The sequence below is a fragment of the Mustela erminea genome, chromosome 12, assembly GCF_009829155.1.
Source record: "Mustela erminea isolate mMusErm1 chromosome 12, mMusErm1.Pri, whole genome shotgun sequence".
Classification (NCBI taxonomy): domain Eukaryota; kingdom Metazoa; phylum Chordata; class Mammalia; order Carnivora; family Mustelidae; genus Mustela; species Mustela erminea.
Window position 1 is genome coordinate 35,951,723 of NC_045625.1, and position 27,444 is coordinate 35,979,166.

A 27,444-nucleotide genomic window follows, 5' to 3' on the forward strand; every position below is an offset into this window, starting at 1 on the left:
ATAGACACACTCCTACTTAAATAGAGTGGGGTTTAGAAAGCAGTGTCACTGTCACTGGGGAGAGAGAGGGGATCAAACTCCAGCTCAGTTGGGGCTCATCAGGAAGCAATTTTGCTAAATATGCTTTTTGTATCTGCCAGATTTTCCCCTAAGAAACATTTCCAAAAATGAAGAAAATGAAGTGTTTAAACCAGGTAAGATTTGTGCTGCAGCTTCAAGAACTGAGAGTGCATTACATCTAATTACATTAACAATCTCCTGGCAATAAATACCATCTAAACAAAACTACAGTGCTGACAAGAACCTAGCTAATTCAAAAACATTTCCTCATTTAGTAACCATTCAAAACGTATTTCCTGAGCATTATTTTGGCACTTCCAAGAATATAGAGATGAATATGACCTAATTTCTACCTTAGAGTTCATAATTTGGTAGCTCAGATATTCATTCATTTTCTTCATGAACTCAACAAAGAATAGTAAAGCTCTGTTATGTATCAGGCATAGTTCTAGGGACTAAAGATGAAGTAGTAAAAACAAAACAAAAAAAAGGACAACGTCTTTACTCTCAAAGAGTTTACACTGCTGTGGAGATAGGTGACCAAGAGATGGGAAGTTAAAAAAAAATTAACTAGTGCTAAGTGCTATGATGAAAATAAAACAGGTTAACAGAATAAAGAAGGTCTTGGTGGGAGTGACTACTTTAGACAGAAAAGAGGCTTCTTTGAAAAGGTAGCATTGAACTATGAACAAGAAGCAAGCCATGCAAAGATCTGGGGCAGGCCTTGACAGCAAGGGTAAAAGTCTTAAGATAGTAACAGGTTTGTTTTTTCACTTGATTTGTAGTTTTCCTGGGTATAGATTTCTGGGTCAAAATAACTTGCATTAAGACCTTAGAAGGGATGATCCTACTAATTTCTAGGACCCAGTTGTATGAGTAGGAAATCTGGTACCAACCCAATTCTCAATTTTTGGTTGGTATCTTATTCTTATCCTTGTGAAGATTTTGAGGGACTTCTCTATACCTTTGAAGCTCTAAGATTCATGATGCTTATTGGACACTTTAGATCTGAAACTCATATCCTTTTTGAATTTTAGGAAATATTCTTCTATTATTTCTTGATAATGTTGTCCCCTCTATTTTCTCTTCCTGATACTCCTGGTAGATGAATTTGGGGGCTACTGGTTTGGCTTTCTATTAAAAAGAAGTATTTATCTAACACATTTTATCTTTTTATTAGAGAGTTTTTTGACTCTTTATTTCAGTCCTTTTATTGGCTTTTTAAAATTTCAGCTATTTTTACTTCTCGAAATTCTTTTCTATTGCTCTTAGATTGCTTTTTTCTTTTTCCATTTTTTAGCAACCCTATTCTTCTTTATTTATGCAATTGTGTCTTCTAAGAATAGTAATAAGAATTTTTGGAAGTTCTTTTCTTTTTTTCTGAATTGTGTCTTTTCTGGGGTCAGTTATTCCATTTGTTCATCCTTATCCTTTTCTTTTGTGTTCCTGGTTTCCTTATAGTCTATTTACAAATATGAGTAAAAGAGCAGTTTAATCATTATAGGTTGGCTTGGTTTCTTTTGGTTAATTTTGTTTCCCCAGTAGGCCACTCTCCTGAATGGGAACATGGAAGCAGGTGTTTTGTGTAGGTAGGCAGGAAGTGTTATTGACGGAGCTCACCTTCAGGTGCACAAGGAGCATGCAAGCACATTTAAGCCCCATAACTACCTACCTACCTACCTGCCTGCCTACATGAGTTATGCTATTTATTTATTTGAGAGAGAACAAGAGAGTGGTGCACATGTGTTGGGGAGGAGCAAAGGGAGAGAAAGAGAATCCCAAACAGACTCCCTGCTAGGTGAGAAGCCTGCTGCAGAGCTTGATCCCAGGATCCATGAGATCATGACCTGAGCCAAAATCACAACCAACTGAACCACCCAGGTACCCTGCCCCTTGAATTTAAAATAAAATGAGTTTTACTCTAAAGTGATGTGATACCCATATTAGAAGTACTAGTGCTCTGAGAAAGGTTGTAAATTTCCTTAGAAAGCAGTTCTCTTGTCCGAGACTGGAAGGCAAATACATTTGTTATTGCTATATACATGCTACTGGGGTGGCAGGGTGGTACAGAGGATCAATTGTTGCCCACATTGTTTTATGGGCAGTTTTAAAATTAACTATCTCAATCATTATCCCACCTACCACTTCTGTTCTCCATACCTGCTGATGCGAGCTTGGGGCTATTACCAAGTTCTATCAAGAAGAATGCATTTGCACTGAAGCTTTTAATACTCTGGTTTATCTATCAGTATCATCGATCTAGTTTCTGCCTTCCAAAAACTCAACACCTTGGGTCTGCTGATGGTTCGTCTCCTGTCAGGGCTGTTAGGTATTTACTTCGCATTTGTACTTCTTTACAGTCATTTCATTAAGCTTCTCACTGTTCTTCTTAAACTGGATGCCCAAAACTGAACGCAGTAGCCCAGATAATATTTCATACTTTCTGAAGGAAAGGTTGCATGAACGACCATAGAAATATAGGAATTTATAGCAACTACTCTGCCAGCTTAGCTGCCCCCAGCATTTCCACTGACTCTCTGTTGCCTCTATCTTGTGAGAACCTGAGCAGAGAACTACATTCTCTCTCTCTGGAGACACTCACCGCAGGTACCTCAATACTCCTGCTCTAATCTGCACTGGAGTTCTCTAGGCTTGCTATTCACCTATCTTCCTAGGACTCCCTTTCACTTGTCCCCATGTTTTCGGGCTTCTACAATCTTTCTTCTTCGTTTACTTTCTTGTTTTGCTTCAGTATACATACTAGGAGCTTCCTAAGAGGAGAGACATGATGAATGAATAAAATTTTTTGAGGTTTTACAATATGGATATTTCTTTATACTTGAATTTTATCAACAGTTTCCCTAGATTTAGAATTACAGGTTACAAGTAATTTTCTCACACACCTTTGAAGGCATTGAGATTTATCTTCTGCTGTTGCTGTTGAGAAGGTTAATGGTATTCTAATTTTTGATCCTGGTATATGACCGTTTATTCTTCTCCGGAAGCTTATGGGGTTTGCTTTTTAGTTTTAAAATTTCTTCATATGTGACTATCTGCCTTTTAAACAGGACTTGTCCCTCTAACAGATGTCAAGTATTGTCACTGACCTTCAGATAGGTAAATAAGTAGGTGAACCTTCCTGGGCATATGGGAGACATCTTGTTTTGAAAATATTTTAGTCTAGGCTAAATGACCTAACTTAGTACCTAAAAATACATGTTCCTAATACTGTCAGAGGCGTATTTACCTATGTCATCTTCCTGAATTCTCAAATGTGATTGTCTTCCTCATCAAGAAAACAAGAAATGTCATTTTGTTTCAATTGCTGCAAGCTATGCAGACAGTAGAAAGAAAAAGAGTGTATACTAGCTTCTGGTCTCAAAGCTGAATGAACTTTCCTAATTGTCTTAAACCCCATTTACTAAATCCAGAAGATTTAGGGGAAAAAAACAGTGATATTTCCCATAATTAATAAGGGAGAAGAGGCAGTTTATAATTCAGATATTAATGAGAGATATAGAGAAAGAAAAGACATTTTTGAATTTCCAGTCTAAGCAATAGAGTAAAAATAAAAATGAAAAGTCATTGAATTAAGTAGAGGCACCACTGAAATTGCTGTTATTGCAAACAAGTCTATATCTAATAAGAATGAAGGTAACTTGTATAGGGTAGCACAGAAATAAATCTTTAATTTAAGTTTCTGTTACCAAAGCTATTATTGTCTGTTGAGTGTTTTTCAAATTTCATTTCTTAGCAGCAGAATCTATTTTCCAACTGAAATTTTACAGAACAGATAAATATCAAGCTGCTCTTCTTGAAGTACAATATCAGGATGAGGGGGCCAGAACAAAACTCACTTGATCTTTTCAATCCTCCCTAGGACAGACCTTAGACTCCTCTAAGGAAACAGTTTGAAAATCATCTTGTGTTAAGTAAGGTGTTCTATTAGTCTACGTAAAGTTTTCTTAAAGTGCTCATGAGTAATACAGGCTATGAGGAGATAAAAATGTGTCAGTGTCTAAAGCAGGGTCCTTGATCCATTCCAGAGTCACTAATCAGAGCATGAAATCTTAAACAAATTGTGACTGTCGTCTACAACAGAGGTGTAAACTAGAGAGAGACTCCCTTGTCAACCAACTCTGTTCTTTCCTGCTTCTGGCATTAGGAAATAGCATACCCAAAACTGCTTGAGTTTTTCAAACAACTAAAGTTAGTGGGAAATGCCAGCTACTGCCATGGAAGGAAGGAAAGCATGTCTATTTGTAAAGAAGCAAAAAAAAAATTGTATTTAACTTACCCAGAGCACGAGGACATTTAAGAGATGGTCCATGTGTGTCCGCTTAAAGGTAGACTTTCCACAGTTCTGCATTAATTTGGTGTCTGGTCCTAAGTGAAACAGGGAGACCAGCTCTTAGAATCACTGAATATCTCAGAGGATTGAAAATGGATTGAAATATACACTTATGATCACCTAATCAAACCTCTCACCAATGGCAGGGGATAATATAGGTCTGGAGAAAGGCTTGCAGTTGGTGCCAATAACTAAAAAAATGCACATTTTGTTTCTACGGATTATCCCAACTATTTCTGCAAGTACATCAATGTTGACCCCTTTTTTTTGCAGCACCTTAGTCTAATCTTCCATAGATGGGTTAAGTCAGAATAGGAGCCCCAGGGTTTTTTTGTTTTGTTTTTTAAGTTTTAATTTCAATTCCAATAACTTAACAAGCAGTGTTATATTAATTTCGGGTGTACAATACAGTAATTCAACACCAGGAGCCACAAACGTATCATCATCATCGTCTGGTTTATTTAGCTTAGAAAAGAGATTTTTTGATAAGGAGCTTTCCACCTTCTTTTGACGAAACCCTCTACTGGGCCAGGCTCTATTTCAAGTTTCTAATTGGGAAAGGAAGAACAGAAAAGGCAATGGCAGTGATTTCTTCTGAGGTGGAAGCTTTTCTGGGGCTGAGAAAGACTGTATTTCTTCATAATAGGCAGATGGTAAGTAGAAGTAAAGAGTTTTAGTGGCCAGTGGGACTACAGTTGGGTATTACTGACCAGAAATATGGCTGTACATAAAATGTAAGAGGTTTGGAAGAAAGTATAAGCAGCAATTTCTCTGGTTTTTACCACATGATTGTTATTTTTACATGTACTCTAATGAAGGAATTTCATTAATGTTTATAGATGAGGGAGCTGGAACTTCCCTAATAATGTGGGCAGACACTGAGAATAAAGGGCATAAGCTAAGGCATTTCATGAAGGGCCTGAAGTCATGAGGAGTTTGTCTCAGAGGCTGGAAGCTACAAGGGACAGGATCTTCCAAGGGTCCTTAGAAAGAATGACCCTACCTCATGTTTTAAGAAGGATGTGGAGATCACGGTAGAACCTGGGAATCATGTAGCAGGAACAGCAACTAAATTCTGAACTTCAAGATGTTCTTCTTTTTTTTTTCTTTTTTAAAAAAGATTTTCTTTATTTATTTGACAGAGACAGAGAGAGAAATCACAAGTAGGCAGAGAAGCAGGCAGAAGTGGAGGGAGAAGCAGGCCCCCCGCTGAACAGAGAGCCTGATGCGGGGCTTGATCCCAGGACCCCAAGATCATGACCTGAGCCAAAGGCAGAGGCCCAACCCACTGAGCCACCCAGGCACCCCTTCAAGATGTTTTTAAGTGGTATCAGTTCTCTTTTGCTCTCAGTTTCCCAAAGCTCCAAGAGACTTTTCACTAACATTTAAACGAAGAGTTAATTTCTGGTTTGCGCTAAATTTGTGCTGGTTGGCAGCCTCACTGCCATTGCTTTAGAGAGAAACCCTTTGCTGAAAAAATGAGCTTTTTCTGAATGGCGATGTGTAGGAGTAGCTGCTGAAGTACAGTGAAGAAAATAAGTGTATGTCAAATCTTTTGAGTTTGGAGTTAGTCACCCTAGAAGCTGTCACTATAACTCAAGAACTAATGAAAAAAGTTCCACCAAGGCCTCCCTGAACTCTCAAGCTTCTCTCTAGGGTTTGGATCTCATTATTTTCTGTAAAAGTGAGACATCTAAGATCCTCCTGTCTAAGGGTGAATTCTTTAGAAGGGGAGCTATGAGTTGAATATTCACCATGGTAAATCTTCCTTGATGCTTTCTTCAGTGTTCCCCATCCTTTAACTATGGTTGTCATCATCAATGCCCATTGTCACCAATGCCCATCATCCCTAAGGGCACAGGGTGGCGCAGAAACTTCCTCCATCTTTCCAAACACATTAAAATCCACCAAAAACCCTTCACCAGGTATAAGGGATTATGGTTCTAAATGACATCTGAGGAGGGGCCACTGCTAATGATTCACATGTGCCTTTTCTGTGGCTTGAATCCTCACATTTTGTATTCTTCTCCATAGTGAGCACCATGTGTATTCTCTCCTGGGAGTAATCCACATATATACACTCTTTTTCATATGTTCCCCTCTCACATGGTAATTCCATGTGTACTCTTTCTATATGTTAACCTTCTCCTGTGTCCAGATATGATTAGAAAGACTCATAAGTGCCTTATGGTATTAGAACACAAAGACTTCCTTTAAAAAGGCAGAGCTGATAATGTTGGCAGCTCATTTCTTGGCGGGGGGATGTCTTTTTTTTCTTTTTCTAAGAAGAAAGGTTTTTCTTAAATATTCCATCCTCTTGTCTACCCATTTATCTACCTCCCTTTCTGTCTGCCTCAAAGCCATGGTGTATGTACATCTGAGTCCCATATTTACATCCTGGAAACTGAGTGCTCATAAATTGATCATGAATGGAGTATAGCAGATTGGGGGTCTGACTATGACTCTCAGGAGACGTACCAGTGTAAATCACCAAGCCATAGCACCAATCTGTATTCCTGATGATGCAGCCTCGGAGTAGCAGCTTGTCATGGTCCAGGGTGTAGTTTTTTCCCTTAAAAGTCAGTATTCCTGTGAATTTGTCCAACTTGTTATTGGGAGACTCACACCTTACTTTTCCTGAAGAAAAATGAAAGAGTAAGAGTCCAGGCTCTGTAATCTTAGGCCTTTCCTAACAGCAGCCTTAACAGAAAAGAGGAAAGAATACCTCTCTTTCAAAATACATACACATCTTTTCCTATCCTCTCTCAGCTGCTGCCCACTTCTCACCAGCTTCCTTTATAAAGGCAGACAAAGATTTCTGGGCACCAAAGAAGAGTAATTCTGTATGTGACATGTGTCATCCAGAGAGAGAAAACCCCATGTGATAACTTATCACCATCAGTACTGACAGATCATATGATCTCTGAATCTGAAGAAATTAAAAACTACTTAAAGCAAATCTAGTATTTTTCTCAAAGTGGAAATAATTTGTTTTTTTTTTCCTGATTACTAAAGTAATATATGTCTTTTGTAAATACATATACAATACTAAGGAGGAGAAAGGAGAAAGTAAAATTGCCTGGAGATAAGTGCTATTAATCTTTTGAAGTACATCCTTCCAAGTTTTCTATAGATGTACTTGTAAACATATATGCTTCCAAAAACAAGCTTATGTTATTTATTTATTTAAGATTTTATTTTTTTACTTGACAGACAGAGATCACAAGTAGGCAGAGAGACAGGCAGAGAGAGAGACAGAGGAGGAAGCAGGCTCCCTGCTGAGCAGAGAGCCTGATGTGGGGCTTAATCCCAGGACCCTAAGATCTTGACCTGGGCTGAAGGCAGAGGCTTTAACCCACTGAGCCACCCAGGCGCCCCAACAAGCTTATGTTATATACACTATGCAGAGTTGGCTCTAATAGTTTTTTTTTCACTTAATGATATGTTCTGAATATTTTTTCCATGTAAAAAAATATCAACTTGCATATTGTTCTTAGTAAGTTATGAATTTAGTTAAGTTACTGTACTTTATTTAACTAGTCCTCTACTGATAAACATGCTGGGGGGAGCAAACCTACTTCCTAACTCACCATCAAAAGAAGACAGCAGCCCCAGGTTATCTTCCAAGTTACTGGTAACTGAGATGGACTGCTTCACTTTCAGGTTGGTTTCACTAAAGCAAATGGCACAGAGTCACCAGAGCACAGGACACATGCACAACAGCAGCAGGGGTCCAGTTTCTCCCACTTCGTCATGGGATTTTAGAATATAGATACTGCCAGTAAAGCTTGGATTACAGGTTTGATCTGTAAGAGTCACATCTACTGTTCTCTCTCAAGGTCAGTATTGAGGTAGATGGCTCCACAAGGAAGCCAAGTGTTAGCCCACTCAGTCCCCTCTCCCTGCTCTCATTTCCTGCAACACACTACCTCTACTTCAACCAATCCATGAAATCTTCCTGGTCAGGTGCTCTTGATCAAGCTGAAGAGACATCACAAAACAACGTGAAGGTGGCACCTGCTCCCTTCAAGAATAAGGAGCAGGTCTTGGTAAGACTGCTGCACACATTTCCAAGTAAACATACTCCTCACTTCATAAATAGTTATAGGACACATGAAGGAATCCCAGTTAACCATTTGTTGATACAGGAATTGCATAGAGACAGAAACAAAAATGGAAGCCACATTTCAAAAACCTTGTGAGCACCAAGAGGAATAGTTGTAAGAAAGCAATCGATAGAAAACCCAATAGGACAAGCTCTCTGAAGATGGCCTCTATCTTCCTAAGACCTTAGCTTTTGCATGTTAATTAATCTCTACCTTAAATCCTTTATAGAACACGGTATTTTATCAGTAAATAATTGCCCCCATGGTCATCCTCCCCACCCCCTTAACTCCCACTGGAAACTTCGGAACTCTTAAAAAAAAAAATCTGAAATTTTACAGTTCTATTCACCTCTTTCCTATCACTCAGCATTACTGAATATAGCCAGAGTGTCTCCAGTTTAGAGATTGAGAATATAGAGTTTATTTGTTCAGATTCTGCACCCAGTGGATGCTTGATTACTGCTGTTAAGAGCTCAGTCTTAGACTTGAGGTCCCAAGGGCCTGGCCTCCTCTTTTCGCTTATCTGGATATTTCTAGCATCTTTGGTACTTCCATCTGAGAATAAAATTCATTCTCTGCATCATGCTCTCCCTCAGTGAGATATTAAGGTGGCTCAGTTGTCTTAAATGACTATCAGGAAGGAACACTTACCCATCCAATTCTGCTGTTTCTATATATGTCAGACCATAGGGCTCACTGCTAGAGAGTAATAGCACATCAGCCTGTGGTCAGAAAAGTCAGAGAAGGTAAGGAAAGCAGGAAGGCAGACTTTTAATATTACAGTGTGACAAAAGCAATTACCTCATGAACAGATATTCATCCTAAAAATTTTATAGATACTTGGTTTGTTCTCTTTGTCTAGGACCCACTGCTGCTACCACACACAGCCCCTCCTGAAACAAGTCATTCTTTATCTGTAGCTATGGTGAGAGACAGACAAAAACAGGCTTCTTACCACAGGAACTGTTAATCTCTGGATGCAAAGTGAGGCAGACAGAGGTCACCAAAAGCAGGGGCCACAGCAGTGCTAAAAGGGTTCCTCTGTACTCACTCAAGTCAAAAAAGAAAAAGCCACAGCCCCAAGAGGTACTCACCGTGACAGGCTGATTATTTTTTAGTTTTATTATATCTCCCACTTGAATATTCATCCATTTGTCTTCCTTTATCCTGTAAGAAAATGGGCCCTGAATGCCTGCTCTGAGAATTTCTCCACAGTCCTGCTTTGACAATCAAGAAAAGAAATAAAAAAGAGAAAGAAAAAAGCTGAGATGAAGTCAAGACTTATAGGAGAACCAAACTGGTTTGTGATGAATCCTTGCTATAATCAAGAATGGGGCCCATTTCTCTTGACTTCAGGTTATAATGATTTTCTAAAACTCTATGGCACTTGTAGTCATATGCACACATAATTATTCTTTCACTAAAAGGAATATGCATATTGCAAATATGTATATATGCATATGGTAAAAAATAGTTCAACTAATACAGAAGTATATAAAAGGAAAAAGTCTCCTCTCTCCCCTGATTTTCATTCTGCTTTTCAAGGTAGCAACTGCAATTTTTTGTATTCCTTTCTAGAAAATATCAATCCAGTAATACAACACATACATTTAAAAGTTACACACTAGATACATAATTTGCTACACTTTGCATTTTTTATGTCTTGCAGAGCACTTATAGAAGATGTGCCTCACTATTTCTTTTGGCTCACTATTTTTGATAAAAATGTATTCTATCATACAGCTGTACCAATTTTATTTATTTATGTTAAAATTGGATTGTTTTATTTTTTATTATTGTTTAAAGATTTTATTTATTTATTTGACACACAGAGAGAGGAATCACAAGTAGGCAGAGAGGCAGGCAGAGAGAGAGGGGGAAGCAGAGAGCCCGATGCGGAACTCCATCCCAGGACGCTGAGATCATGACCTGAGCCGAAGGCAGAGGCTTAACCCACTGAGCGACCCAGGTGCCCTATTTTTTTAAAAAATTTTTTAAAGATTTTATTTATTTATTTGACAGAGAGAGATAGCAGGAGAGGGAACACAAGCAGGGGGAGTGGGAGAGGGAGAAGTAGGCCTCCCACTGAGCAGGGAGCCTGATGTGGACCCTGGGATCATGACCTGAGCTGAAGGCAGCTGCTTAACAACTGACCCACCCAGGCGCCCCTGGATTACTTTTTTTTTTTTTTTTTTTTTTTTTAAAGATTTTTATTTATTTATTTGACAGAGAGAAATTACAAGTACACTGAGAGGCAGGCAGAGAGAGAGAGAAGGAAGCAGGCTCCCTGCTGAGCAGAGAGCCCGATGCGGGACTCGATCCCAGGACCCTGAGATCATGACCTGAGCCGAAGGCAGCGGCTTAACCCACTGACCCACCCAGGCGCCCCTGGATTACTTTTTAAAGAAAAAAATTCAAGTTAGTTAACATATAGTGTATTATTCATTTCAGGGTAGAGTTTAGTGATTCATCAGTTGCATATAATGCTCAGGGCTCATTATATCAAGTTTCCTTAAAATTGGATTACTTTTGACCCCTCAAATCCTCACTTCCTACAAAAGGCAGATGGCAGTAGGAGCAGATTCTACAGTAGTAACTGGCTCTCCCCTTCCCTTTTTTGTATCTCAATTTCCCTAAATGCATAGAGGCCCTAAATCTTTCTGAGAAAGAACTAAGCAAGATAGACATAGTGCCATGAGCATTTTGGAAATATGAACTATCTCTTTGCAACAATTCTGTTATGCTAAGCACCCAAAGATGTGGCAAAGAGAAGGCATACCTGGATGCCATTGCTTGTTTCACCTTCAAATGAAGCCTTGTTATCTGTAGGCATGACATACATCTCAACTTTGCCAGACACACAAAGGCATGGGTTTTCTCAGAATGCCTTTTCTGGGAAGATAGCTTCTTTAAGAAGGGCCAAACTTCTTTTATCCAAAAAAAAAAAAAAAAAAAAAAAAAAATCTTTTATATAAATTCACTCTTTATTTTAGACAATTTTCTTCCAGTTCCTGGGTTACATTTCTTTAAATCTTTTTACAAATTCAATTTTCTCTGCCTGTTATTATTTTTAATAAGATTATTTATTTATTTTTGTGGGGGAAAGGCAGAGGGAGAGAGAGAGAAAGTTTTATGCACTCTCACAACCCTGAGACCGTGAACAGAGCCAAAACCAAGAGCTGGAGGCCCAACCAACTTTGCCACCCCTCCCTGCATGTTACAATACAAATATAAGACTTTGTTGTAAAACCACTATTTATACATCCTCCTTCCCTTGGTTTCAAGTGTCATCTTTACGCAGATAAAATCCTATACCTTTACTTATTTTTGTTACTAATTTTCGAATCTGCTTTATAGTTTTGTAAGGGAGTAGCTACAAGACTTGCAGAAAAACATCTGAATAACTGTTTTGCTTTGTTTTGATGCCACATTCACTTTTGCTAGTTCTCTGGCATTCTATTTGCCATGATTTTCACCAGTAAAATGTGGCAAGAAGAGCTACACCATTTGGGCTTCTCCAAAAGATTTAACAGCTTATATTTTATTACATAGGAGCTTCAAACTATTACCATTTTTTTCCCTGGGCCTTATAACAATCATGTGTCCCAAATTTAGGAGAAGGAAAGATACTGCCTTCTGGTTTAAAATATTAAATCCTGTTATGCCATAAGAATACTTTCCGGGCATTGCATTCTAACTTTTGGTTTAGAAAACACAACCCGAGAGCTAGAGAAGGCAGCGTTTGACTCCAGAGGAGACCATTCACATTTCAGTCTCTTTTTTTGGTGAATGGTACCTCCTGAAGTTCTGTGACATAATGGTACCTTTTCTACTACCAGCATTTAGAAATGCTAGATATGCTAAGGCAAACATTCTTTCAAAAGTAAGGCTACGCTTACCACAAAGTAAGGAACCAGGAGAAACAAAACGTTACAAAACAAGGATCTCAAATCCAAAAGTCAGCATGTTCTAAAGCTGTTCTTGCTCTGAGTAAAGGAAGGAATCGCCAATCTTAATAATTAGTGACTTGAATTTTAATTTAGCCCACTGAGGGACAGGACATGAAGCCTTAGGATCTTGAGAGGCAATGAGTTGGAACTAAGAACCCCTCATAAAGCCAGGGCTCTGAAAGGGCAACACCTCTAGGGAAAGGGTAGTCTAAAAAAAAATCAAACCACTGGCAAGAAAGTTTGTCTGTCTTACTCTGGAGGGTTGAGCGTCAGACAGTAGAGAACTCCCCCCTTAAGAATGTATAGCCTAATGAGGTATGGGATTCAGATTTATAACTCCTCAAATTGGTCTCAGTAGGTGATATCCTTGAGTTATGTGGCAGAAGAAGCAAACACATAACCCTCAAAAGGGATACAACCTCAACTCAGAAGATTTAGAATTCTTATAAAGAAAATTCCACTAATGATGTGCTTGTAACCAAAATTATTGAGAAATGAAAATGGCAGAAATCACAACTTGCAAAACAGACAAATTTTTCAATAGCAGTTCTATTCAAAACTATGTATTCTAGAAAAAGAAAGCCACTTTCTGGAATACAGACTGAACAACCAGCTTCACTGAGTGTTCAATTAAACACTGGCTTGTAAAGTCTAACCAGGGCCCTACTTGTGGCCTCCCACCCTAAAACCACTCTATGACAGATTCTTTTTAGTCTTTCTTTTAGTCTTCTTCTTTTTCTTTTCTTTTTTTTTTTTTTAAAGATTTTATTTATTTATTCGACACAGAGAGAGACAGGAAGAGAGGGAACACAAGCAGGGGAAGTGGGAGAGGGAGAAGTCGGCTTCCTGCTGAGCAGGGAGCCCAATGCAGGGTTGGATCCCAGGACCTGGGGGATCACGACCTGAGTGGAAGGCATACACTTAATGACTGAGCACCCAGGTGTCCCTCCAACAGTCTTTCAAAACCCAAGTGCTCCAACTACTTGAGGAGTTCATTTGACTAAATCCATTTGGTCAGTAATTCCCTAGCCCTGAAAATTTCTAAGACACTGAGTTTTTGCCTTTTCTTTTTTTTTCCTTTTTATTTCCTTTCTTTCTTTCTTTCAAATTTTCTTTTTAATCACAACTGACTTTTCTGGTGGTGTCTTATGAGAGGCTTCAACAGACCAAAACACTTGAGGAAATAATCCACCAGGAATAAGAATGAGCTGTAACAATAAATAACAGGATTAGATACCTAAGAACTTCATGTAGAAGAATTATGTGATTAAAACTACAGCTCCTGGGGGTTCTATAGGGCCACTGTGAACAAAGACTGGACGGCAGTTTTGAAATTCTTCATAATACAATCGTGTTACTGCACATACTTGTCATTTTTTCCTGTTTTACAATCTCTATTTGTTGAATTCTTCCCATTCCTTAAGGCCTAGCACAGACATTAGCTCTTCCAGAAAGTCTTCCTTGATTCTTTTAACCAGTTACGATTCCTCATTTTTATTAATTCTTATAATTTTTTGTATCTTTTATGATAGTCTCCATATTTTGTTTTATGTAGGAATTGTGTCTGCCTTTGTATATTCCTGACAAAGTAAATTGCTTAAATTTTGTAGGACATCATCAAATATAAACACAGACTCATTGACAACACTTTAGACGGTTACCACCAAACACCAAAGCAATAGGGTCAACACCAATACTTTCTTTATTTTTATTATTTTTTTTTAGCCAATACTTTCTTTAGATTGTTAATGAAGATATGACCTGATCAAATGTTATATAGTATAATGGCCAATAAGCCATGCCAGAATCTAATGATGTTCTAAAGACACATATCTCCATGCTGACAACTACATTAATAATAATCACTTGTATGTCATAAATTGTTAATTACCTTAATATATATTATTTCATTTTCATTTTTGCAACATCCTCCAAGGTACAGAATTTTATTTTCCTTTATAGATAAGAAATATGAGGCTCAGAGAGATCTGAGGTCACACAGCAAATTCAGTGTATGCTAGATCTAGAAACAAATTCTTATGTTCAACCTTAGGTTCTTTTCACTGTTCTGAATTACCTTTCCAAAGTACCCAACACCATCAAGCTTTAGCAAAGACAACCCTTTCCCAGAACTGAGCTACCTAAACTGGTTTCCCTATGACTTACCTGCCATTCATCACCACCAGAACAGAACGGTTGTTGACGTGATTGTCATTTTGGTGCCTTTTCTAAAATTACACAAGAAAATGTTCAGGAAATAGGCATAGAGCAAACTACATGTAGAAGGTTAGTATTCTGAAATACTACCCAAGGTAATACTCCTTATTTATAATTTTCCTTTAACTCCCAAGCCTTTCTATCATTAAAACCAGGGTAAAAGGTTGATTGTCTCAGAGAAGCTGGGAAAGAAGGTCAGAAAAAGAAGAGAAAAGACAAGAGACAAAATCTTGGCTTTAAATATCAAAAGCCAAATTGGGGGAATGAGAACAAGCATCTTAGTTAAAGCCACAGAGGAGAGAATGAAAAATGAGGGACAGGACCAGAGTCCCTGTGAACACCTTGGTAGGAACAGGGAAAAGTTAAGAATTCTCAAGCATACCTCCACTACAGTCAACACACAGAAGCTTCTACAGGAGATGCACTAAGGAAAGAGCAACAGAGGTCTTCTATTCAAAAACCAAATAGAAGTGTATGTCCTGATGCTCACATGAATCTTCTACTTCCAGGTGATATCACTCCCTGGGAAAAAGGCAGGATTATGAAGAGGAGAGGGAGAATCTTGAATTTGTCAGCATGCTTATGCTAAAAAAAGTAAATTCTAACCCAGAAGTAACTGGGTTACCTTGAATTGGCAAATTTAGTGTTCAGCTCTCATTAAAAAGGTTTGGAATGGTGGGGTGGTAGTTGTGAGATATGCTGAGTTTAGCTGTAGAGAAATAAAGTCACATTTTGTACATCTGAGTTTTGACTAAAATTTCAACTACTACATGGCTAATTATGGATTTAAATGAGTTGCAGAGTTAAAAAGCTAGAGTAACAACAAGCTCACAAACTTTGGTCTAAAAATCTATCCTGGAAAAATCAGAAGGACTCTCTTAGGGAAGCTGGAGGCAGGTCAAGAGGTCTGACTTCCCAAATCCCACTAGCAGGCTCGGTACTGGGGCTTCACTCTCACCGTTCTATGCCAGGCCTGCTGCAAGACGCAAAAAGGATGCCAAGCAGCTCAGTGTGAGCCAGTTTCTCCCTCCAAGACCAGGAAAGGAATTTGGCCTCTGTTTATGTCCTAAGGCGTTCTAAACCCAAAGGGTTCCTAGCTGTATAACCGTACAGAAGTGAAAGTTGGAATGGGAAGTAGGGAGAGCTAGAGAAGAGAAGGGGAATGTGGAAATGGGGGGAGAAAACTAAGAACAGAACAAAGAGGGAGGAGGGGACAGAGGGAGGAAGGGAACAGGAATAATAAAAGAGAGAAGGAGGAAGATGAGCACAGACTTGAAGAAAGCCAAGTGAGGGAAGAGGTGGGTTATTAGAAAGGAGCTGGAAGAAAGCCTGAAAGCGGGCTAAATGGTGGCAGAGGAAGACAAAGGTCTTGCACTGCCACTTTCTGGCCACGCATAGACCACCAATCTTGAGGCTAAGGGAATTACATTTTCTTCTGGGATGGATAAGAAAGCAAGGAAAGGAAACATCTCTTTCCGTACAGTGCTTCCTCCTTGCACTAGATAATTCTGGGAAGCCTTTTTTGACCCCCAACCCAACTAGGTACAGTGAAGGACTAGGAGCCCAAAAAGCCACTTCACCACATCATCGATGGCATCCTTCACTGCTGTTATGGATAGCACCACCATCAGGGGTATCACAGTCGTGTACCACGCCAAGGAGGAGATCTGGGGAATCAACTGTGAGAGGGAAAAGGAAGAAACTTGGTTCAGAAAGCTTAAAGGACAATATATTTCTTACCAGCACCAGCCACCCCCAAACTCTTTTACTTCCACAGGTTCATAATAGATTCAGTGATCCTAGCTGCTTTCCACTGTTTTGGAAATATAAGTGTTATAAGTAAATATATAATATAGATATAAATATTTTGTAAACATCACCAAGAAAAAAAAAATAAGAGGGAAAAAAACACCAAGAAAGGACAATAGGAGACAGTAAGTTGCCAGCTATCTGTCCCCAAATCCACTCCAATAGTCTTTTTATTTATTTTTTTTTTTCCCCCCACTACAATAGTCTTGATGGGCTATTTCTCCTCTGATGATGAAGGTTCCGGTGAGAGGTAAGGGGAACTGGGAGAGAAGAGTGGACATTGGAAAACCACATCCCCTCCTTTATCCCTCAACATAAGTGGAAAAGAGACAATCCGTTCCTCTCTCCCAGTTTGGTCCAGAACTGCCCTACTTCCTCGCCCTGTGGTGGTACTAAACCATTCTCTTTCTCAGAATTCCTGCATGTTAACTTTCTGTCAGGGGGGCTGGGAATGAATGAGAAATGGAGTTGTAGTTGTGGTTGGGGTGAAGAGTCTGTGACCTCCTGTGGTCAAGCTGAATTGTGGCCATGCAGGCATGGTGAGGGAGCTCTCCTTCCTTGGGATTCAGTGACCTTGTGTCTTTCCTTTTGTAGAGATTTATTTCATCCCACCTAATCCTGACCACAGGTTTTTTGTGATTGCCCAGACTTTTGCCTGTTATTTAAAGAGACATTTCTCAGTTTAGGGAAAAGGACTGATTACGTAACCAGATCCCAGAGACAGTGATAAAATGCTCTGTGGAAGATCCCAAAAGTCAATACCTGTAGGAATAGCAAAATGAGGAAATATGCATTTGCAAGTCTCTGGAATTGTTCAAACAGGTTCAGGGGCAAGAAGTTAAAGACACTGTATCTTGAGGTCTTGATGGTATTGTTCTGTGGGTAAAAGAAAACAAGCACAATTAGAGGAACAAAAGACCCCACCTCCCAGTTTTAACAAAAAGCACCAAGACCACTCCCTGAAACAGAAAAAGCCTCTGTTCTTCTACCATGGGGTGAGGGGGGAGGGAGGGAAGAAGTGTTTGTCTCCCACTTTTCGTGGAGACCTAGAGAATGCAAAGAAGGCAAGTCTGATCAATATGGGAACTTTTTGAGGCATGGAATTCTTTGTTTATTGATGTTATTAATAATAATGATGGGGAGCCTGGGTGGCTCAGTGGGTTAAGCCTCTGCCTTTGGCTCAGGTCATGATCCCGGGTCCTGGGATGGAGCCCCACATCAGGCTTTCTCCTCAGCAGGGAGCCTCCTTCCCCCTACCCCTCTGCCTGCCTCTCTGCCTACTTGTGATCTCTCTATCAAATAAATAAATAAAATCTTTAAAAAAAAAGAAAAAAATGATAATAAAATCAACAATAAAAGCTTACATTTATTGAATACTTACTACATGCAAGGCACTGTTCTAAGCATTTTATATGTAGCAGCTTAGTTATTCCTCACAATAACCCTATGAGGAGAGGACTGTATGATCACTTTTTGAGGATGAGGAAATTGAGGCACTGAGGTTATATGCCAAAGATCACAAAATCAGTTGCAGAGTTGGGACTGTGCTGTCCTCTGAGCCCCAGTTCACTTGTATAGCTATCCAAATGCCTTCTTTTCATAGATTCAGACATCCTTCAGTGTCATCTTACCTCATCCACTAGTCCTTCTCAGCCCTAAATAGTAGGCAACTCTGCCATTTGTATTAGCTCTACTCCAAAGCTCTCAAATGAAGTTTTTCTAAGCCTGGCAAATTCAGTTTGGTGTACCTTTATGTACTGTTTTCAATGCTGAAGGATATAAGATGCCAAAAGCAAATTACTCTTTCAAGTTGAGCCCACTGAAGGTGTTCCCATACTGATCCCTGTCAGCATTGGGAAGTCACTTGCCTTTTAACTGTCCTGACAGCCTGAATAGTTTGGTTTACATGTGAGTTAGGATTTGGCTGAGTGAAAACGGGAACTTGCTACCTCTTTAATTCTGATTTCAAAATGTTGACAGGATCATCTTACTTTCTACCTTTGGGTCTTCGATCATTTGACTTAAGAGGTCAGAGCTTGAATATAAGAGCTCAAGAAAAGCAAAAGAATAACAATTTTAACCAAACAATTTCCTAAAGATAAGCTTCTCCCCTACCTCCTCCATCTAGAAGGCCAAGACAAGAGAAAAAATCCACATGCAGTCCTGGAGTATAAATATTGCTCAAGTATGAAGAATTTTGCCAGACTCTGCCTTGGGAAAGCATCAGAGACCTTTTCTTGGAAAACAAAAACCATTCAGTCCTAAGTCTAAAACTTGCCCAGGAAGGCTAGATAGGCTCTTTGGTCAAGACGTGTCTTTCTATTTTCCTAAGGAAGAGAAGCTAGTAATAGAGCTTAGGAGTTTAGAGATCCAAGTTACAACTAAGATTTCCTTGGTGTTTTCTCTATGATTTTCCAGTTTGTAATCAATCAAACACTATAGATTTCTCAAGGCTTCTTCTGTTCATAGTCCTATTCTGGGCTATACTAGTAGAGGCTGAAAAAAATTAAATATCTATCCCAGAGAAGCTCATAGGTCTGTCTTGAATGAAGTTCTAACTAAATGATCTCTATTAGCCATTCTAACCCTGAGAAAATGTTCTTCTAACATAGAAATAGCTTTCTTTGATCATGAGATACTCTAAATTTTTCAGTGTGTAAGTACAGAAAGTTCTGAAACTTGGAACCAAAGACCTTTTCTGATCTTCAGCCTTACTGAAGTAGCAAGCCTTCACTATTGATTGTCCATTTGATTTTATAACTAATTATCGTATTTCAGGTTTCTACCCACTTGGTAGCATTTGTTTAGTAAACAAAGACAAAAGCCTTGCAGATTCTATATCAAGACAGAAATATCAGTATTTCTTTACTAACTTGGCAACCAGAGTGTTCTGTTCTACATCAAACCAGAAGGAATATCTAAAGAATGTAGAACATCTGTTTAACTATGGATTTCTTCGGTGTTCAGTTCTTTTTTGGCAGAGGTGACAAAATTTAAGCATGATAGAGGTGGTGGATTTTGGTTTGGGCTGTTTACTTAGGTAATAAAACCTACTGTTGGCTAAATGAGGGAATAGAGGAGAACATAAGGCCAAGGCCACAATGGGAATCAGAAGTTAGAGGCTGAGAAGAAGAAAAGGAATATGACTGGAAAAGAGTAGAGAACAGGAGAAAAATCAGTAATTTGCCATGGATATGAAATGGTTGTTAAATACATAAGAAAAGGTATTTATTCAGTAAATTTATCAAATGCCATTTTATGTGCCAAATATTGTGAGGCAAACTGTGGATACAGAGATGAATGAAACTTGTACTCTTTCCTCAAGAAGCAATAGTGTCTTGCAGAAAGAGAGATAGTATTATTCACAACTATGTCTAAGTCCCACAAGCACCATGTAAGGTGAATTAGGCCCTTTTCACAGATGAGGAAAATCAAGAACAGAAAGGTTAAAAAACATGACTAAAGATGCAAAGTTAGTAAGGAGTAGAGCTGTGCTCAAACTCAGGTCTGTCTAATGTCAAAATCTACTTTTATTGCATTATAATGTCTCTCATATATGTCTAAAAGATAGAAAGGGGGAAAGAAAATCTGCTCCCATGGCCATACCCTGAACATTGTTATTATCCAGAACCTCTCTAACTCAGAAATCATAAACTAATGTCTTAAAGAGACTACAAATATGTATGGCTATATATGTATTTATATACCTACTGCTATAGATAGATAGAGAGATAGATAGATATAGCTGTATATGCACAAAATAACATGTATAAAAACGTTCTTTGTAACTATAAATGGCTAGAAACAACCCAAATGCCAATTTTAAGAAACTGGTTACATAAACTATGCTAAATCTACATAAGAAATACTATGCAGGTGAAAAAAGAAAAGAAGGAAAAAGTTATTATGAAAACATCTCCAGGATATCTGTAAAGCTTCTGAACAGTTTAAGAAAGCGGTTGCTTTATTTACACAAAGGAGCACTGATGAATATACAAGAAAGTAAAATGAATAGTTCTCTACAGGGAGCAGCGGTGGATAAGGATAGGTGCTGGAGTATGAATTTGAAATATATATCTCTTTATGAGTTATTAATAAGTAAGTGAAAAATGAACAACCTAATAGAAAATGGGCAAAGGGGTAGTTTCCATAAAAAGAAATACAAAAGGTTAATTAGCATGAAAAGAGTACTGAAGTCACTTGAAATTAAAAAAGAATAGATAACAAAACATCATTTTTCATTCAAGAGCCTGGCAAAGATGAAAAAGACTGATAATATCTAGTCTGGCAGCAATATGGAAAAATGAGCAGTCTCTACTGTAAGTAGAAATATAAGTAGATATAATCTTTTTAGAGAGAAGTCTGGCAATATGCATCACAATTTTTAATGTCTTTTTCCTTTGACCCAGCCAATTCATTTCTAGGAAATTTTCATAAGATATATTCACACAAGGGGCGCCTGGGTAGCTCAGTCGGTTAAGTGTCCAACTCTTGGTCTATGCTCAGGTCATGGTCTCAGGGTCCTGAGACAGAACCCTGCCTTGGGCTCCCCGCTCAGCAGGGAGTCTGCTTCACCTCCTCTCTCCTTCTGCTCCCTCCTCCTGCTCTTGCACATTCTCTCTCTCTCTAAAACAAAAATGTCTTTTAAAAAAAGATATATTCACACAAATGTGACAAAATTTATGATTAATGGTGTTCATTCAGAACGCTTTACCATAACAAAACACTGGGGACTATTTTTTTAGAGGGGACACCTGGATATGAATGGAGGCATTTTATTTCTTTAAGGTTTATTTATTTATTTTAAAGAGAGAGTGTGTGTGTACATAAGCCAGGGGTAGGGCAGAGAAAGAGGAAGAGAGAAAATCTCAAGAAGACTCTGCCCTGATATGGAGATCAGTCTCACCACCCCAAGATCATGACCTGAACCAAAACCAAAAGTCAGACACTTAACTGACTGAACCACCCAGGCACCCCTGAATGGACACATTTTAAATGTTCATCAATAGGAGACTGGTAAAATAAATTAAGGTATATTTAAAACAGTGAAAAACCATTCCACTGTTAGATCTGTGTATTATCACAGATCTCCAAGTGGAAAAAAGATTGTTGAACTACAACTTCATTTGTGCAAGAAAAAACTACAGTATTTCTTTTCTAGAAGTTATATATGAAACCCAAAATCTGAGATATACTCTCTCCTGAGCCTAGGTCAGGAGAATTAATTTTGGTTTCTGAGCCCTCACTATACCAGCCCTCATTGTATAGGAGCTTGAAAGAAAGTAGAACCTATGCTGTAGGATCTACATCTGCAATGAATTCCTGCCCTACTCACAAAGGGGAATATTAGAGGAGAATACTAACCCCCTGAAGTAACTAGAGGCCTGATACTCACGGGATATCCAAAGGTAGAGTTGAGTTCTCTGCTATTGGCTTGTAGATATCTCACTTGTTCTGAAAAAGAGGAAAGAAATGATGAGAAGGATAATCCTCTATGGATCAGCCTGGGATGCTGGCTGCTAGTGAAGACTTCACTAGATCTTCACACTTTCTCACTGAGGAGGATTATGTCTACAAATGGGGCTTTTGTCTCTATTTGAAGAACGAAGAAATACAATAAAAATGGAAATCCTCGAGTGTTAAAGCGTTCTGGAGGCAACAGGACCAGAAAATTTCGAGGAGGTTTTTTTCTTTCTTTTTTTTTAAATTTTATTTATTTATTTGACAGACAGAGATCACAAGCAGGCAGAGAGACAGATAAAGAGAGAGGAGGAAGCAGGTTCCCTGCTGAGCAGAGAGCCCGATGCGGGGCTCGATCCCAGGACCCTGAGATCATGACCTGGGCTGAAGGCAAAGGCTTAACCCACTGAGCCACCTAGGCACCCCTCGAGGAGTTTTGTACCATGAATGTCTCTCAGTAATAATCCTAGGTGATGTCTCCACAGACAACAGGATGGCTGTACCAACATCACTGCTAAACACAGAAACCCAGCCCTCTCCAATTAGTCAATCCCAGGACCTTATTTTAAGGTATCTGAGTTTCTTTCCAAGGCAGCTTTTCCTAAACTTGCTTAATGAAATTTAAATCAATACACCATTATTAGACAGCTATTGTATAGAGGCCAGTGTGTTTGATCTTGTGGGGGATAAAAAGATAGATGAGTAAGACACAGTCCCTGACTTCAAGGACCTGCAGTTTGGTAGTAGTAAGCCTGATAAGATAACATATGACAAAACGATCACATCAAAACACGTAAGTGTTATGAAATATTACAAACAGTGAGCCCAAGGCACCTGGGTGGCTCATTGGTTAAGCAATTGCTTTTAGCTCAGGTCATAATCTCAGAGTACCGGGACTGAGTCCCACATTGGGCTCCCCCTGCTCTGTGGGGAGCCTGCTTCTCCTCTCCCACTGCCTGGCACTCACCCTGCTTGTGCTCTCTCTGTCAAATAAATAAAATCTTAAAAAAAATAGTGACTCCATTATTGTGTTATGAAAATTTTTTTGTGTGTATTTCTATCTTCTATTTTTATTTTTTTTAAACATTTAAAATTTTAAATTAATTTAACTAACATATAATGTATTATTGGTTTCAGAGGTACAGGCCTATGCTTCATCAGTTTTATATAATACCCAATGCTCATTACCTCACATACCCTCCTTAATGTCCATCACCCAGTTACCCCATCTCTCCACATCCCCTCCCTTCCAGCAACCCTCAGCTTTTATCCTATGATTAAGAGTCTCTTATGGTTTGTCTCCTTCTCTGGTTTAGTATTGCTTTCTTTTTTCCTCTCTTCCCCTATGATCCTCTGTTTTGTTTCTTGAATTCCACATACCAGTGAGATCATATAATAATTGTCTTTCTCTGATTGACTATTTCACTTGACATAATACCCTTTAGTTCCATCCACGTCATTGCAAATGGCAAGATTTCATTTTTTTTAAAGATTTATTTATTTATTTGACACACAGAAATCACAAGGAGGCAGAGAGGCAGGCAGAGAGAGAGGAGGAAGCAGGCTCCCTGCTGAGCAGAGAGTCCAATGTGAGGCTCGATCCCAGGACCCTGGGATCATGACCTGAGCCGAAGACAGAGGCTTTAACCCACTGAGCCACCCAGGCGTCCCAAGATTTCATTTTTTGATGGCTGTGTACTATTCCATTGTATATATATACCACATCTTCTTTTTTTTCCCCCTGCACCATTTATTTTATTTTTAAAAATTTTTTACTTTTTATAAACATATAATATGTTTTTATCCCCAGGATATACCACATCTTCTTTTCCACTCATCTGTCAGTGGACATCTGGACTCCTTCCATAATTTAGCTATTGTGGACATTGATGCTATAAGCATTGGGGTGCAGGTGCCCCTTCTGGTCACAATATTTATATTCTTTGGATAAATACCTAGTAGTGCAATTGCTAGATGGGAGGTTAGTTTATTTTTAACTTTTTGAGGAACCTCCATACTGTTTTCCAGAGTGGCTGCACCAGCTTGCATTCCTACCAACAGTGTAAGAGGGTTCCCCTTTCTCTGCAACCTCACCAATATCCTTTGCCCTGAGTTGTTAATTTTAGCCATGGTGAGGTTGTATCTCTTTGTGGTTTTGATTTGTATTTTCCTGATGCTCACTGATGTAAAGTATTTTTTCATGTGTCTATTGGCCATCTGTATGTTTTCTTTTGAGAAATGTCTGTTCATCTCTTCCGCCCATTTCTTAACTGGATTTTTTTTTTTTTTTTTTTTTTTTTGGCTGTTGAGTTTGGTAAGTTCTTTATATAGTTAAGTATTAAGTATCTGACAAGTCATTTGTAAATATCTCTCCTATCCTACAGGCTGCCTTTTAGTTTTGTTGACTGTTTTCTTTGCTGTGCAAGTTTTTTATCCTGATTAAGTTCTAATAGTTCATTTTTGCTTTTTTTCCCCCTTGCCTTTGGAGAGGTATCTATCAAGAAGTTGCTGTGGCTGAGATCACAGAGGTTGCTGCCTGTGTTCTCCTCCAGGATTTTGATGGTTTCCTGTCTCACATTTAGGTCTTTCATCCATTTTGAGTCTGTTTTTATGTATGGTATAAGGAAATGGTCCAGTTTCATTCTTCTACATGTGACTGTCCAATTTTCCCAATACCATTTGTTGAAAAGACTGTCTTTTCTCCATGTGAATATTTTTTCTTGCTTTGTTGAAGAAGATTAGTTGACCATAGATTTGAGGGTCCATTTCTGGGATCTCCATTATGTTTCATTGATCTATGTGTGTGTGTGTTTGTGACAGTACCACATTGTCTTGATGATTACAGCTTTGTAATAGAGTTTGAAGTCTGGAATTGTGATGCCTCCAGCTTTGGTTTTCTTTTTCAACATTCCTTTGGCTATTTGGAGTCTTTTCCAGTTCTATACAAATTTTAGTTTGTTTGGTCCAGATCTGTGAAAAATGCTGATGTTATTTTGACAGGGATTGCACTGAATGTATAGATTGCTTTGGGTAGCATAAACATTTTAACAATATTTGTTCTTTCTAACCATGAGTTTTTCCATTTCTTTACATGTTGCTCAATTTCTTTCATAAGTGTTCTATAGTTTTCAAAGTACAGATCCTTTACCTCTTTGGTTAGGTTTATTCCTAGACATTTTATGGGTTTTGGTGCAATTGCAAATGGGATCAATTCCTTGATTTTTTTTCTTCTCATTGTTAGTGTAGAGAAATCCAACTGACTTCTGTGCATTGATTCTATATGCTGTGACTTTCCTGAATTCCTGTATCAGTTCTAGCAAATTTTTGGTGGTGTTTTTTTGGGTTTTCTATATAGAGTATCATGTCGTCTGTGAAACATGAAAATTTGACCTCTTCTTTGCCAATCTGTTTTAGTATATGTGCTGCCGAAGCGAGCAGTCTTCTTTGCCAATCTGGATGCCTTTTATTTCTTTTTCTTGTCTGATTGCTGAGGCTACGTCTTCCAATACTTGTGCAACAACGGTGGGGAGAACTGACATCCCTGCTGTGTTCCTGACCTTGGGGGAAAAGCTCTCAGTTTTTCCCCATTGAGGATGCCATTTGGTGTGGGTCTTTCATATATGGCTTTTATGATATTGAGGTATGTTCTCTCTACTCCTGTACAGTGGAGAGTTTTATCAAGAAAGTATGATATATTTTGTCAAATGCCTTTTCTGCATCTATTGAGAGGATCATATGGTTCTTGTCCTTTCTTTTATTAATGTGGTATATCACATTGATTGATTGATTTGCAAATATTGAACCACCCCTGCAACCCAAGAATAAATTCCACTTGGTCATGGTGAATAATCCTTTTAATGTACTGTTGGATCCTATTAGCTAGTATCTTGGTAAGAATTTTTGCATCCATGTCTATCAGGGATATTGGTCTGTAATTCTTCTTTTTAGTGGGATCTTTGCTTGGTTTTGGGATCAAGGTAATGCCAGGCTCATAGGATGAGTTTGGACATTTTCTTTCCATTTTTATTTTCTGGAAGAGTTTCCGAAAAATAGGTATTAATTCTTCTTTATTTTTTTTTTTAAGAGGGTTTTTTTTTTAAAGATTTTATTTATTTATTTGACAGAGAGAAATCACAAGTAGATGGAGAGGCAGGCAGAGAGAGAGAGAGGGAAGCAGGCTCCCTGCTGAGCAGAGAGCCCGATGCGGGCCTTGATCCCAGGACCCTGAGATCATGACCTGAGCCGAAGGCAGTGGCTTAACCCACTGAGCCACCCAGGTGCCCTTAATTCTTCTTTAAATGTTTGGTAGAATTCCTCTGGGAAGCCTGGGAATCTGGCCTAGAACTCTTATTAAAGGAAAATTCCCTCCTCCTCCTCAGGAGCTTTGTACTATCACTTTGTCACTCAATAAACCTTACTTTGCTAAAGACAAAACAAAACAACACGAAACTTTGCTTTGCTTCCACCAAAAAAAAAAAAAAAAGAAAAGAAAAGAAAGAAAGAAAGAAACTAGGTTCCAAAATAAGACAGTAAAACTTACATATATAAAAATAAAATATAATAAAAAGGAAACAAAAATAAAAAACATAAATATTAAAAGTAATAATTAAAAAGGAATTAAAAAAAGAACTGAATAAATAAGAAAATAACCCCCAAAATAATACTGTAAGACTAAAGAATAAAAATAAAAAGAATACCATACACTGTTTTCCCCAGGAGCTGAAGCTTTGCAACCTTCTGTGATCAGTAAACTTGGTGTGATCCAGTTGTTTGTGCTGGTCTTCTGGCAGAGGGGTCTGTTGACTGATTCTCAGATGGACTTGCCCTATTGAAAATATGCCTCCCTTGCACAGAGGCTGGGCTCAGTGTAAGCAAATCTGGATTCCACTATGTAGCACTGTTTTGCTCCTGAAGGCTTTCAGCACTGATGGGTGGGGTGAATATGGTGGCACCCCACTCTCTAGCCCCAAGCTGGAAGTTTGCACACTCCATTCTTCAGTGAGCCTTCACAGAAAAGCAATCAATCACTCTTGTCTCCCTGGTTTCTGTCAGAACTCTGTGTTCATCTGCCCTGTGACTGAGTTGTTTTTATCTCAGGCCTGTGACTAAATTTCAAAACCCCCAATTTTATGGATTCCTGTGGAGTAGACCTGCACTGTTCCTCCTGGGGGAGGGAGGAGGGTCTCACTACCTTGTGCCTTTTGCTGGACCCCTCCCAGGAAAGTGATTGTGCAACCATGTAACAGTTCACAGTTTATGGCAATGTAGAGCAGAAAGACAGCACCTAGAGTTACTGTTCTCAGCCTGCTTCCCCACTCCTACATCTGCAAACTCTGCCCCACTCAGGCACCCCCCATTCTTCTTCTGATCCTGGGGTCCTGAGACAATGCTGTCACATCCTGGAATGTTTCACCACCTAAGCATCTTTAAGCCAGGACATCCCCACTGTAGCAGACTTCTAAGAGTTCCAATTCTGCACTCCACTGTTTAT

At 38.8% G+C, this 27,444-nt stretch overlaps 1 protein-coding gene across 11 annotated transcripts in view; it reads right to left on the minus strand.

Moving 5' to 3' along the window:
* LOC116570649 (phospholipid-transporting ATPase FetA-like) overlaps positions 1–27,444 on the minus strand; it is a 116,905-nt gene that overhangs the window by 37,861 nt on the left and 51,600 nt on the right. For 9 of the 11 annotated variants that reach the window (XM_032308024.1, XM_032308029.1, XM_032308025.1 and 6 more), the window contains 9 exons: positions 21,889–21,947; positions 17,256–17,369; positions 16,265–16,363; positions 14,634–14,695; positions 9,612–9,684; positions 9,169–9,239; positions 8,002–8,084; positions 6,890–7,048; positions 4,358–4,446 (listed from right to left, as the gene is read on the minus strand). In XM_032308024.1, coding sequence (XP_032163915.1) covers positions 4,358–4,446; positions 6,890–7,048; positions 8,002–8,084; positions 9,169–9,239; positions 9,612–9,684; positions 14,634–14,695; positions 16,265–16,363; positions 17,256–17,369; positions 21,889–21,947 — 809 coding nt within the window. Of the gene's footprint in view, positions 1–4,357; positions 4,447–6,889; positions 7,049–8,001; positions 8,085–9,168; positions 9,240–9,611; positions 9,685–11,296; positions 11,445–14,633; positions 14,911–16,264; positions 16,364–17,255; positions 17,370–21,888; positions 21,948–27,444 lie in introns of those variants that run through there. The other 2 variants (XM_032308028.1, XM_032308032.1) reach the window with 2 other exon arrangements.